This window comes from Pyrgilauda ruficollis, unplaced genomic scaffold, assembly GCF_017590135.1.
Source record: "Pyrgilauda ruficollis isolate IOZ18807 unplaced genomic scaffold, ASM1759013v1 scaffold187, whole genome shotgun sequence".
NCBI classification, from domain to species: Eukaryota; Metazoa; Chordata; class Aves; order Passeriformes; family Passeridae; genus Pyrgilauda; species Pyrgilauda ruficollis.
In genome coordinates, this window is record NW_024517762.1 from 564994 (window position 1) to 576122 (window position 11129).

The 11129-nt window shown below is 59.8% G+C and overlaps 1 protein-coding gene across 2 annotated transcripts; it reads left to right on the forward strand.

Annotated features, from left to right (window-relative positions):
* The first annotated feature begins 511 nt into the window (after window positions 1-511).
* SYT12 (synaptotagmin 12) lies at window positions 512-10915 on the forward strand. Of its 2 annotated transcripts, XM_041465117.1 has the most exons (8): window positions 512-787; window positions 5102-5165; window positions 6489-6682; window positions 6990-7382; window positions 9423-9638; window positions 9708-9828; window positions 9998-10131; window positions 10742-10915. In XM_041465117.1, the coding sequence occupies exons 1-8, from the start codon at window positions 671-673 to the stop codon at window positions 10913-10915; spliced, it is 1413 nt and encodes a 470-aa protein (XP_041321051.1). In that variant the 5' UTR covers window positions 512-670. The 2 variants fall into 2 exon arrangements, with proteins under 2 accessions (XP_041321051.1, XP_041321052.1); XM_041465118.1 differs by lacking the exon at window positions 512-787 and adding an exon at window positions 2286-2587 and having other exon boundaries at window positions 9423-9828.
* The last annotated feature ends 214 nt before the right edge of the window (window positions 10916-11129 follow it).

Consider the following 11129-nt stretch of genomic DNA (forward strand, 5'->3'; position numbering starts at 1 on the left):
ACACAAACACCACAGTACAATTCTGAATGCAACCCCAAACTTCTGAAGTGGCAGGGGCTTGCAGAGCTGCTGCCCAGCACACATGTGGGTTTTTAATCTGGTTTTGTCTCGTACGGGAATGGCAGCCAACATCTGCATTTCTCCCAGCTTTAGTGTCTCAAATGCTTTCCATCTATAAAAAGTGGGCAGTGGGAAGTCAGGAATCCCCAGTTAGAGAGGTGGCCAGGTGACACAGGAGGACTTGTCACTGCACCCCCTCCCAAAGGGCCACTTACCTGCGCTGGCAGCACCTGGTGAGGAATGTCCAGAAAGATCCGGGAGCTTTGACCTCATACGCGAACCACTGACTCATCTGTCTGCATCCAAGGGATCCCAGGGACAGTCTGGATCCTGTCCATGTAGTTCTGTGTGCTAGTTTGTCCTTCAGGACAATGTGTGCCTGTGAGTGCTCTCTTGTCACCTCACACACAGAGCCAGGGGGCTGAGGGGGAGCTTGGGCCGTGTCCAAGTTTTCAGGGAAAAAGGTGGGCTTTTGTCATTGCATACTCACCTGGCTTTAGGAATCCTTTTGTGATCGTCTGGGAGCAGTGCTTAAAGCAGCCTCATCGGGAGGAGGTGGAAGGAAGCCAAGATTCCTCATGGGAATAACGTTTGGTGTGGCTAAAATGGGATGCTGTGGGAGGGCAGAGGTGGCCAGCTCCTGCTTCCACACACAGGAGTGTCCTGCTCACCTGGAGCAGGTCTCCCACCTGTGGTCACACCAATTTCATGGAGAGCTTGGCCAAAGGTAAGTGTTGGCTTTAAAAAGGAGGAGTTTTTAATAGGTGAGTTGGTGTCTGTGTGAGGCTGGATGAATCCAGGTGCCCACCTTGGGAATTTCCAAACCTCAGCCTGATCCGATCCCATCTGAAGCAGCTTTAGGGGTCACTTTTGCCCAGAGTCTGGAGTGGTGAGCAGGAGGGTGCTGGGTCCTGAGCTGTCCTGTAGAGGGACATCCTGCCACATCCCTGGGGATGCAGAGGAGCTTTGGGAAGTGGGCAAGGACCATGGCCTGCTCTTTTCCAGCTGTACCCAGAGGAAGAGCCAGGAAGCCTCATGGAAAGGAGCCTTGGCTGCTCTCCCACCTAGGCAGCATTTTTTTGTACAGAACTTGTGTTTTCTCCCTGAAAATGAACTTCTACCAGGAAATCATGGGAGCATCTCCCAGTGCTGCCCTCCCTGGGTCTTTACAGAGCAGGGAGCCTGCAGCCAGCACTGAGCTGGCCCCGTGGCTGGATGTGAGTGTTCCTGGGAATTACAGGTCCTCTGGAATGTCACAATGCTCCATGGCCTCTGGCCCCACCTTTTCTCAGGTTGTGTGGGTGTTTTTTTCCTCACAAAATCACAATTATTCCATTTTATCCAAGGAAAGTGTTTCTCCTGCTGTCTGAAATGCTCCTTGCTGCCCTGGAAGTCTCCTGACGTGAAGGTGAGGTGGCTGAAGCCATGGGTGTGAGGGCAGGGAAAGGGAAGATCCCACAGGAGGGTGTGAAGGCACAGTCTTCCAGTGGCTGTGGTGTGGTGGGCATGGAGCCAAACTGTCCGAGGGGCTTTTGGGACCAGACCCCAAAAGGTTCCACTTTCTGCTGCAGAGGGAGAGGGATCTGATGGTTTTTTAGGAAGATCCAAAGCCAAGACCTTGCTGGACAGCCCCAGGTGTCCCCATGGCAGGAGTGACACAGCTGGAAGCTGTTTGGGACAAGGGAGAACCCAAGGATTCAGCTTTGGGGTGGTGATCCAGAGACCCCAAGGGGCTCTGTAGCCTTTGAGGGACAAGGGGAGGGGATGTGGGACCCCATGGAGAGAAACACTCATCAGAGTCCATGGGAAGGAGCAGCTGGAGATGCAGAGGGATGGACCAGGGAGTCCCTGGGAGGTGGGATTTGGGGAAGCCTGGTATGGCCAAGCACACAGCAGAGGGTCTCTGGTGTGGGATGAGGGATCCGGCATCGTCCCTCCTCACTCCTGGCTGGGATTTGGGGTGCGTTTGCAGGGGTTTGAGGTGAATTTTGATGGGTTTTTTTTAATGGCAACTTCCTCAGGGAAGCTGGGAGCCTGGCAGGCAAACCAGAGCGAGAGACCCCAGGCTGTGCCGGGGGCTTCGGGCTGGGCTGGGCCAAGCCCCGGGGAGGGTCTGGCGAGCGCAGAGACCGCCCAGCTCCTTGCACGGGTGAGCGGCGGCTCCGCCCCGGGCTGGGCTGGGCGAGGGAGCGGAGCCGCTCCCGGTCCCGCACCGCCGGGGAGCATCCCGGCTGCGGGGGGCATCCCGGATCCATCCCGGGTCCCGGGGCTGGCCTCTGGACCCGCAGGGACCCCCGGGCAGCGGCGGGGGGCCGGGAGCATCGCGGGCTTGGGGAGACCCGTGGATCCCGGGGCTGAGCTGGGGACCCCCGGGCGGCGCGGGGGGCTCTGCCCGGTCCCCACCGCCGGCCGGGCGGGCCCCGGGGGTCGCAGGGTCCCCCCTGCCCCGTGGGAGCGGACAGAGCTCGGCGGATGCCGGGGCCGCCCGGGGGTCCCCGCAGATCCCTGAGGATTTGTGCCTGTGCAGGTAAAGCGCGGGGGCCACCGGTTTGGGTGGGATGTGTCCCCTGTGGGGGGCTGGGGAAGTGATGGGTGAGAGTAGAGCCCAAATCCTTCTGTTCTGGCAAGTTTGGGATGCGTTTTTATCGGTGCCAGGAACAAACTCCATCCCGGTTGTGTGCCCTGCGGATGGAGGGCGGGCAGGGCTGGAAGGGGCTGGCAGAGCAGCGCTGCAGGAGCGGCACCAGCGCGGAGCTGAGCTCAGCCCTGGGGCAGGACAGGGAGGCAGGATGAGCAGGGAGATCGCTGGAACCTGGGCTGGGATGTTTGGGGACTGCAGCGTGCTCGGGGGGTCATAGCCAGGCTGCTCCAGGCGCTTTGGGAACAGCAGTTGGGGTTTCTGTGCCTGTGGCCTTGGCAGCAGCGAGGTGACAACCCCATGAGGACTGGGGGACCCCCTTTTCCGGGGGGACAGGTGGCTTTGATGCTGTTTTTCTCTCCCTCGTTGAGCTGTTTCATTGTCCCTCCAAGCAGGAAAAGGGACCTGGGCTCTGCAGCAGCTCCCAGGGAAAATGAAGCTGCCCTGGCCCTGGAGTGTTGGGATGGATAGAGAGGGCTCTGCACCCCTTTCTGGGGCTCTGCACCCCAAACCAGGGCTCTGCAGCCTGATCTTGAGGTCTGGGGGTGAAAAACCCATCAATCCCTGTGCTGCCAGCAGCAGGAGAGTGGTGCCCCTTCCCTTCCCAATGCCTCGGGCTTGATTTCCCAGGGATTTGAGCAGCAGGTCAGGGGGATGTCAGAGCAGCTCGGTGCAACGCTCCAGGGAAGAGCTCAGTTAACAAAAAAAAGCCATAAATCCTTCCCCGAGCACCTCCACCCCCGTTTCCTCGCTCAGGAGTGATTGATGCTGTTTTCCTAATAGGAAAATACCTCTGGGTTTCATCCCAGTGCTGAGCACTGCAGTCTCTTTCCAGGTGATGCCTTGGAAATCTGCTTAACTTGCTGCTTAGAGCTCATTAGAGAGGGAGGTTTTGGGGAGAGAAGCTCTGAAAGGAAACAAAAACTAGAAATTCCTTCTAATTTCCAGAAGAAATTGGGAAGAGATGAAGGGGGTTTAAAGGGGATGTTTGTCCTCCTGCAGGGAAAGTCAGTCCTGAAAACTTTGCAGTTCTCATATTAAAAATAACTGGGAAGCAGGGAGAGGATCAGAGCACCTTGCTTGGGCACAGGGGCTTTTTGGGGCAGAAAAAGAGGCAGTTTAGGCTAAATTTCCATCATGTTGCTCTGTTAAGATGTCAGTTTTCAGCACTCAACAACAAAGTGGGCCTTGAGCTGAGCTGAGCCCATGGCATGAGCTCAGCACGTTCCCAGCCAGGGCAGGACTGTTTTATCCATTGCACAGGAGATTTGTGCCAGAGGGGGGAGGTGGGGAGGACCTGGGCATCTCCCAGCCCCATCCTGGCATCCCTGTCACTTTGGGGTACATTCAGGGCTCCCCTTCCTCCATCTCCATCCCAAGGATGGACCACGTATCCCTGCAGAGGGGGCCAGGCCAGCACAGCTGATATTCCATGCCATGAAATTCCCACTTTTGCCTGTTAAAATGCAAGCCTGGATGGTTTTGGGGGGAGTTGATCACCCCCACCCAGTGCGTGAGAGCACCCAAGGGAGCTGGAAGGTGGGGCCCAAACATTGCAGAACCCTCTGGCTGAGGCCAGTCCAGCTCTGAGCGGGCTTTGGGAATTCTGGAGAAGGGCTGGGGGGCTCTCAGGGAGGTGTGGGGGGGTTTAGGTGCAGTGCTGAGGTTGTGGCCCCAGGGGGTTCTCACCAGCTCTCCATGGTCTGTGATTCCCTGGCATGGATGCCAGGGAACAGGGGGTGCTGGTCAGTTCCCGTTGGATTTGCTTGTGGGTGTTTTTGGAGATCCCAAACTCCCCTTTTCATAGCAGGAGTAGCTGGCTTGGATAAATCCCCCTCAGCATCCATGGTGCCTGTGCTGGGATCTGCCTGGGAGAGCAGCTTCCTTTCGACTTGACTGGGAAAAACCCCTTTTGAGGGGGAAGGCAACAGGGCTTTCCTACTGCAGGAGCTGATTCCTGGGGAAGAACATCCCCTAAACCCCACAGTGACCCCAAAATGGGAGAATGGGGCTGCCCCTCCTCGGCTGGGCCCAGGGCAAAGCCTCGGGAGAGGCTGGGAAACTGCAGGAGGCAAAGGAAGATTTCAGCTGGAAAATCAGCAAAGGGCTTTGAGGGCTCCTGGAGGGGGGATTCCGCACCCAGAGAGGTTGGGAATGTGGCCTGTTTAAAGGCTGCCGTGGTAAATGGAGCGGCTCTGCCCCTTCCCGAGGGCTCCAGTCCCTCCTTCAGCTCCTGCCGGTGGCTGAGAGGCTTCAGCGCGTTTGCTCAGCGCCTGCGAGGGGAGCCAAGGCCGGGAGCGATGGAGGGGGAGAAGTGATGGAGCGTCCCTGCTGGAAAATCACAAGGCGTTCGGTTTTTGGGTTCTCCCCCTTCGTGCTAACGCTGTGTCTCGCGCATTCCAGGCTGTCCCCTCGCAGGGAGCGTTTGCCATGGACACTGGGCACGTGAGCAGATCCCGCTTCAGTGGTGAGTCCTCCCCAGGGAGCTGGGAAGGGTTTGGGGCAGAGCTGCTGGTGCCCACACCGAGGTTGTTTTGGGGAGGGTTGGCTGGTCCTCGCTGCTTTCCATGGGGAGAACCCTCTGCTCCGTGTGCCAGCTAGATTTTTTTCCCTAAAGCGAGGGTAAAACCCTTAAAACCTCCAAGTTTTCCAACATGAGTGCTCAGCCCTCAGAAACCGGCAGGAATGAGGGGGAAGCAGGTTCCAGTTCAGCTGGGATTTGCACTTGGAGTTCCTCAGAGGCAGGAGCCAGTAAAAGACTATTCTGCTATTTTTATTTTCATTCCCAATTTTGCCCCTCCACCACAGCAGGAGCCTGGGAGCTCTGGCACGGGAAGCCTCCAGCTGCTTCCCACAGCATCCTTGGCCGGGATGCAGGGATAGAGCAGAGCCCTTTGGGGGTTTGGATGAAGCAGGACCCGGGTCCCATCCCAATGTTTAACCTCGGAGACCCCTGTGGGCTGCTCCCGCCATCCAATTCCCAGCTTTGGCTGGGAATACTCTGTTCCTCCTGCTGTTCCGGCTGGAGGAGGGCTGGGGGGAGAGCAGCAGGTTGTCCCTGCGCTCGGATGCCATGTGGGAGTTCAGCCTGGCTTTGGGCTTTTTCCGGCTCCGAAGGAGGGAGCGCTGCGGCCTGGCGGTGCCGGAGGACTCGGCGGCAGCGCTCCGGGATGAGGAATCCTCTCTTCTCCCGTTCTCCGTGCGGCTCGGGGCGCTCGGTGCCGGTTCGGCGCGGCGGCGATGGAGGCTGCTGCAATGCAGCACGATCCGCTCGCAGCCGAGCCCGCCGCTCCCTCCCCGCCCGCTCCGGCGGCACCCGCGGGGCTCTGCCGCTTTCCAGCAGCTTTTCCGTTTGGTTTTTCCCTTCTCCCGGCTTTTCCTGGCATCCCCGGGCAGCAGCCGGGCCGAGGGCGATGCAGATGTGCGCTGGGCACATCTGTCAGTGGGACAGAGCAAAGGCACCCCCGGCACCTGGGGGGTGACACAGCCACTCGCTGGGAAGCGGGGCTGGGACACGGGAGAACTTCGTCTCCCGGGAAAGCCGAGCCGGGGCTGTCGTTTTTTGGCTGGCAGAGCCTCTGCCCGACCCCTTTGCAGCCAGCCGGGTGGGAGCTGCGGTTTGTCCGCTCCCCGGCCCATCCCATCCTCGGAGCTTGGAGCCAAGTTCCCGGCGTGGAAGCAGCCGAGGCTGAAGGCTCCTTCCCGGGGCTGTCACCAGCTCCTTCCCGGGGCTGTCACCAGCTCCTTCCCGGGGCTGTCACCAGCTCACGGAGCCCCCTGTCCCCTGCAGTGGCCTCCAGCCCGCCGCGGTGGGAGATCGGGCTCTACGCCGCCGGCGCCTTGGCGCTGCTGGGAATCGCAGCCATCAACCTGTGGAAGCTGTGGCGCTCCGGGAGCTACCCGGCCCCTTCCCCCTTCCCGAACTATGACTACCGGTACCTGGAGCAGAAGTACGGAGCGGCGTGCCCGGACATCAGGAACAAGGTAAGGGGGGAAGCCGCGTCTGTCTCCTTCCCTTTGCGGGATGCTGGAGGGCTGGGAATGTCTCCTGGATCTCCTCGCGGGGTGGAACAGCCACAGGCAGCAACCTGGTGCTGCTAGAGCTTTTTGGGGGGATCGCTGGAGCTGGGAGCTGCGGGAAGCTCTGGGCTCGCTGCCGCGGCAGCTTGAGGCCAGGCAGGGGCCGGGATGCATCCAAGGAGGCGCCGGAGAAGCCCAGCTGTCCGGCTCGGCACGGAGGGATGGGGTGGAATGGGATGGATGGCAGCGCCTGCTCTCCTTTCCCTGGCAGCGAGGGCTGGCCCCGGGCTCCCAGCGGGCACCAGGCCGGAGCTCTTCATCCCGAAAGAGCAGCCTGAGGGCAGAGGACACCTTGGAGAGCATCCAGGAGCTGGGCAGCCTGGAGCTGATGGGCAGAGACCTGGGCCTGGCCCACTACGGCCCCCTGCGGAAATCCATCTCGGCCGACTCCCTCAACTCCATCTCGTCCATCGGGAACAACTTCGGGCAGGATTTCACGGTGGGGCAGGTGGAGGTGTCCATGGAGTACGACGGGAGGGCGGCCGCCCTGCACGTCACGCTGCTGCAGGGCAAGGACCTGCTGGAGAAGGAGGACGCGCGCTTCGAGTCCTGCTTCATGCGGATCAGCCTCCTCCCGGCCGAGCAGATCGTCGGCATCTCCCGGGTGAGCCCCCCCTCCCCAGCCAGAGCCCCCCAGAGCCCTGTGCACACCTGGGTTGTCCCGGGGTTTTGGGCAGCAGCGTTCCCTGGCCTCATTCCTCAAGGAAGTGGTGGGGTTTGGGAGCAGGGAGCCACAGGCATGCCCGGATCAGGAATGGCTGGCACAGGATTTGGGGGATATCAGCTCCCCAAGGCAGTCGTGGGGTTTGGGTGCATGAAATTCCAGGCTGGATGTGGTTGATATGAGGTTTTGGGGTGGGTCTCAGCTCCCCACAGCAGTGATGGGATTTGGGAGCAGAGAGCTCTGGATTGGCAGAGGACTTTGAGGGTTTGCACATCAGAAACTCGGCAGAGGCAGGAATGTCTCCCCTTGGCTGGGATTTGGGCTGACTTTGTCATCTCCGCGTGTGGCTGGTGGCAAGTTTTCCTGCTTGGCTGACCCTGCTGGGGAAAGGATGCTGTGGCACGTGGAGGAAGGGGCCTGGGGTGGGATTTGGGTGGCAGTGGCAGTTTGGGCAGGTGCTGCTGGTGTCTTCCCATGCCCCACAGTCCCCTGAGTCCCCACAGCAGCCCCAACGCTTTTCCCTCCTCACAAAGGACACGGCAGTGGAAAATCCATGTGGCAGCACTGACAGCCACAATCAGGGTTGGATCTGGTGCAAAACCTCCCTTTTTAAGTGCCTCAAAAGCTGCTTTTGGAAAGCAGGAGCCTCAGTTTTCTTCTAGCAGCTCCTCTATTGCAGAGTCAGTTTGGTTTAATCAGGATATGCCAACAAGGAGTGGGAATTTGCACCCCATTGAGGCACCTCTCCACTGGGGTGGAGGTGCCTCCATCCCCACAAACTGGCTGCTGCCTCCAAAATATTTCCACAGTGCCCTTTTAGACCATTTTTCCATCCAAATCTCTGACTCTTTATTTATGCTCTGGAGATATTTATTATTTAGTGTCATTATTTATAATTCACCAGCACAATTTACCTCCTCGGCTGCCCCAAGGCCATGGATAAAGGCCCAGCCACTTTTTTCCCCAGTGCTTCTGGAGGGTTTTTAAATAGCAGCTCCTGTTTGGTTGTACTTGATCCAGAGCTCCCAAAATGCAGCGTGGGCTGCAGACAGACAGTCTGTAAAATCTGTAGGGCTTTAAAATCTGCTCTTCACAAAGAGGAACTTCATTCCCCTGGGGACTCTGGAGGTTGGTGGTATCTAGTGGGAGAGCATGGACTAAGAAGGCAGGAAGGGCAGGTGCTGCTTTTGTGTCCTTTATCCCAGGGATGGAGCAGGGCTAGGAGCAGACAGAGACAGGAGAGAGTCCTTGGAGGAGATGGACCCTCTCCTGGGGGGCTTTTGGGGTGACAGAGCCCCACAGAGAGGTCCGTACTGCACCCAGATTTGGGTGGCTTTGGGGAGCTGGTGGTCCCACTTTGCTCCAATGCTATCCAGGGCTACAGCTTTCCATCCCACGGGACAAACCCCTGGTTTGCCTGTGACATCTTGGGTGCTGAAACAGGGCTGGAGTAGGGGGGAAAAATCCCTAAATCCATGACTTCAGAGCATTTCCCCTCAGCCAGTTCTTTGGGATCAGCACCAGCAGGATGAGCCATGGGAGCTGCTGCTGCCTCTGCTCCCAGGGAATGACCTGACACAGGAACAATGTCAGCCAAACAGCTCCATTCCCACTGGGCACTTTCAGGAGTTGGTTCTGCTTGGAGAAGGGCTGGGGGTTACACCTTGTAGCCATAAATCCCGTTGTGTGATATGGCCAAGCTGGATGTGCATCCACACTCCCAGGGGCTTGGGATGTATCTGGGAGCACAGAGCCAACGCTGATTCTCTAATTAACAGCATTAACAGGCACTGGGGCAGGTCACAGCCCTGACTTTCACCCAAGCTGAGCAGTTGCTGCAGTCAGGTTGGGAATAAATCATCCCAAATGGATGGGGCATGCCCTGGGGATGCCTCCCCGCAATCCCCACGAGATGGGGCAGAGCAGGGATGCAGCCCCAAGCCCCAGGGGTGCCAGGGCTATCCCCCCTTCCCATGGCAGATCCAGAGGAGCTCCTACTCCGTGGCCTTCGACGAGCGCTTCTCGGTGCCGCTGGATCCGGCGGCGCTGGAGGAGAACAGCCTGCGCTTCTCCGTCTTCGGCGTGGACGAGGACGAGCGCAGCGTCAGCACCGGCGTGGCCGAGCTCAAGCTCTCCGACCTGGACCTGGCCACGCGCCCCTTCAACGCCTGGCTCTACCTGCAGGACACCAACAAGGTGAGCCAGGAGCGTCCCGTCTCCCAGCTGGGTTTTGGGACGTTGTGTGCTGACTGTCGTGTCCCACAGGCGGTGGACACGGTGGGGGAGATCCTGCTCTCCCTGAGTTACCTGCCCACGGCCGAGCGGCTCACGGTGGTGGTGGTCAAAGCCAAGAACCTGGTGTGGAGCAATGGGAAGGTGACTGCAGGTGAGGGGGGCTGCAAGGTGGGGTTTGTCCTGATTCATCCCATTTGCTACACGGGAGTGGCTCCCTGTGAGGACAGACCTGCTGGGAAGGGCCGCCAGAAAGGGTCCCCCCACTTTCTCCACACCGCTGGGGACACGTGGGACTGATCCCTCTCCTGCCCTCCGAGCAGATCCCTTCGTCAAGGTGTACCTGCTGCAGGACGGGAGGAAGATCAGCAAGAAGAAGACAGCAGTGAAGAGGGGAGACACCAACCCCGTGTTCAACGAGGCCATGATCTTCTCCGTGCCCGCCATCGTGCTCCAGGTCTGGCGCAGCCTGGGGGGCAGGGGAGGGGGGCACATCCCAGTGCTCCTCAGGCTCCCCAAACCCACTAGTGGGGAGCACCTGGGGGTGTGGGGTTCTGTGGGGTGATCCTGGGAGCTGTGGGTGTGTGTGGGTCTGGTTGGGATGGATGTGTGGGGGCTGCTGTGGGGTATGTGGATGTGTGGGGGCTGCTGTGGGGTATGTGGATGTGTGGGAGCTGTTTGGAGAGGTGTGGATGTGTGCAAATGGCTGCTGGAGGGGGGATGTGTGTGGGGTGGGACTCTTGGGGAGGATATGGATGTGTGGGTTGGGATACAGCAGGGTGCACAGGTCTGTGGACAGGGCAAAGATGGGTTATGGGGATGTGGGGTAAAAAGAGGAGGATGTGTAAGTGTGGTGGGTGGGTATTTAGGGATTTGAGGGACTTTCAAGGATAGGGGGTGGGTTTGAGCAGGGTGGGGGCACACAGGGCCGTGTGTACGTGGGGTATGGCGGGCTGGGTGGTGATGCACGGATGAGCTGGCCTCGTGGGTGCACGTCCCATGGAGAGGGCACAGGGACACGCGTCTGGCTGGGAGTGCGTGTGTGGTGACAGCCCCGCGCCCGCCAGGAGCTGTCCCTGCGCGTGACGGTGGCCGAGAGCGGCGAGGACGGGCGCGGTGACAACACGGGCCACGTGCTCATCGGGCCGGCGGCCAGCGGCATGGGCACCACGCACTGGAACCAGATGCTGGCCACGCTCCGCAAGCCCGTCTCCATGTGGCACCCGCTCCGCAGGAACTAGGCCGGATCCTGGGGACAGCGGGCCCGCAGCAGGGACTCGGTGACACCCACAAGGCCGAGCTGCCGAGGGGCCCAGAACACCCGGAGCATGGAGAGAGCGGCTCCGTGGGCACGTTCCGGGTCACCCCCGCATGCGCTGGGCCAGAGCTGCCAGGAAGGAGCCAAATGGACCAAAAGCAGCAGGAACGCCCCCAAACCGCGGCTCCCGAGCGTTC

Bases quoted from the DNA above. Each gene is read 5' to 3' on its own strand.
- SYT12 (XM_041465117.1), top strand. From the start codon at position 671: ATGCTGTGGGAGGGCAGAGGTGGCCAGCTCCTGCTTCCACACACAGGA. The intron at 5,166-6,488 runs GTGAGTCCTCCC...TGTCCCCTGCAG, and splicing joins GAGCAGATCCCGCTTCAGTG to TGGCCTCCAGCCCGCCGCGG. The intron at 9,829-9,997 runs GTGAGGGGGGCT...CCCTCCGAGCAG, and splicing joins CAATGGGAAGGTGACTGCAG to ATCCCTTCGTCAAGGTGTAC.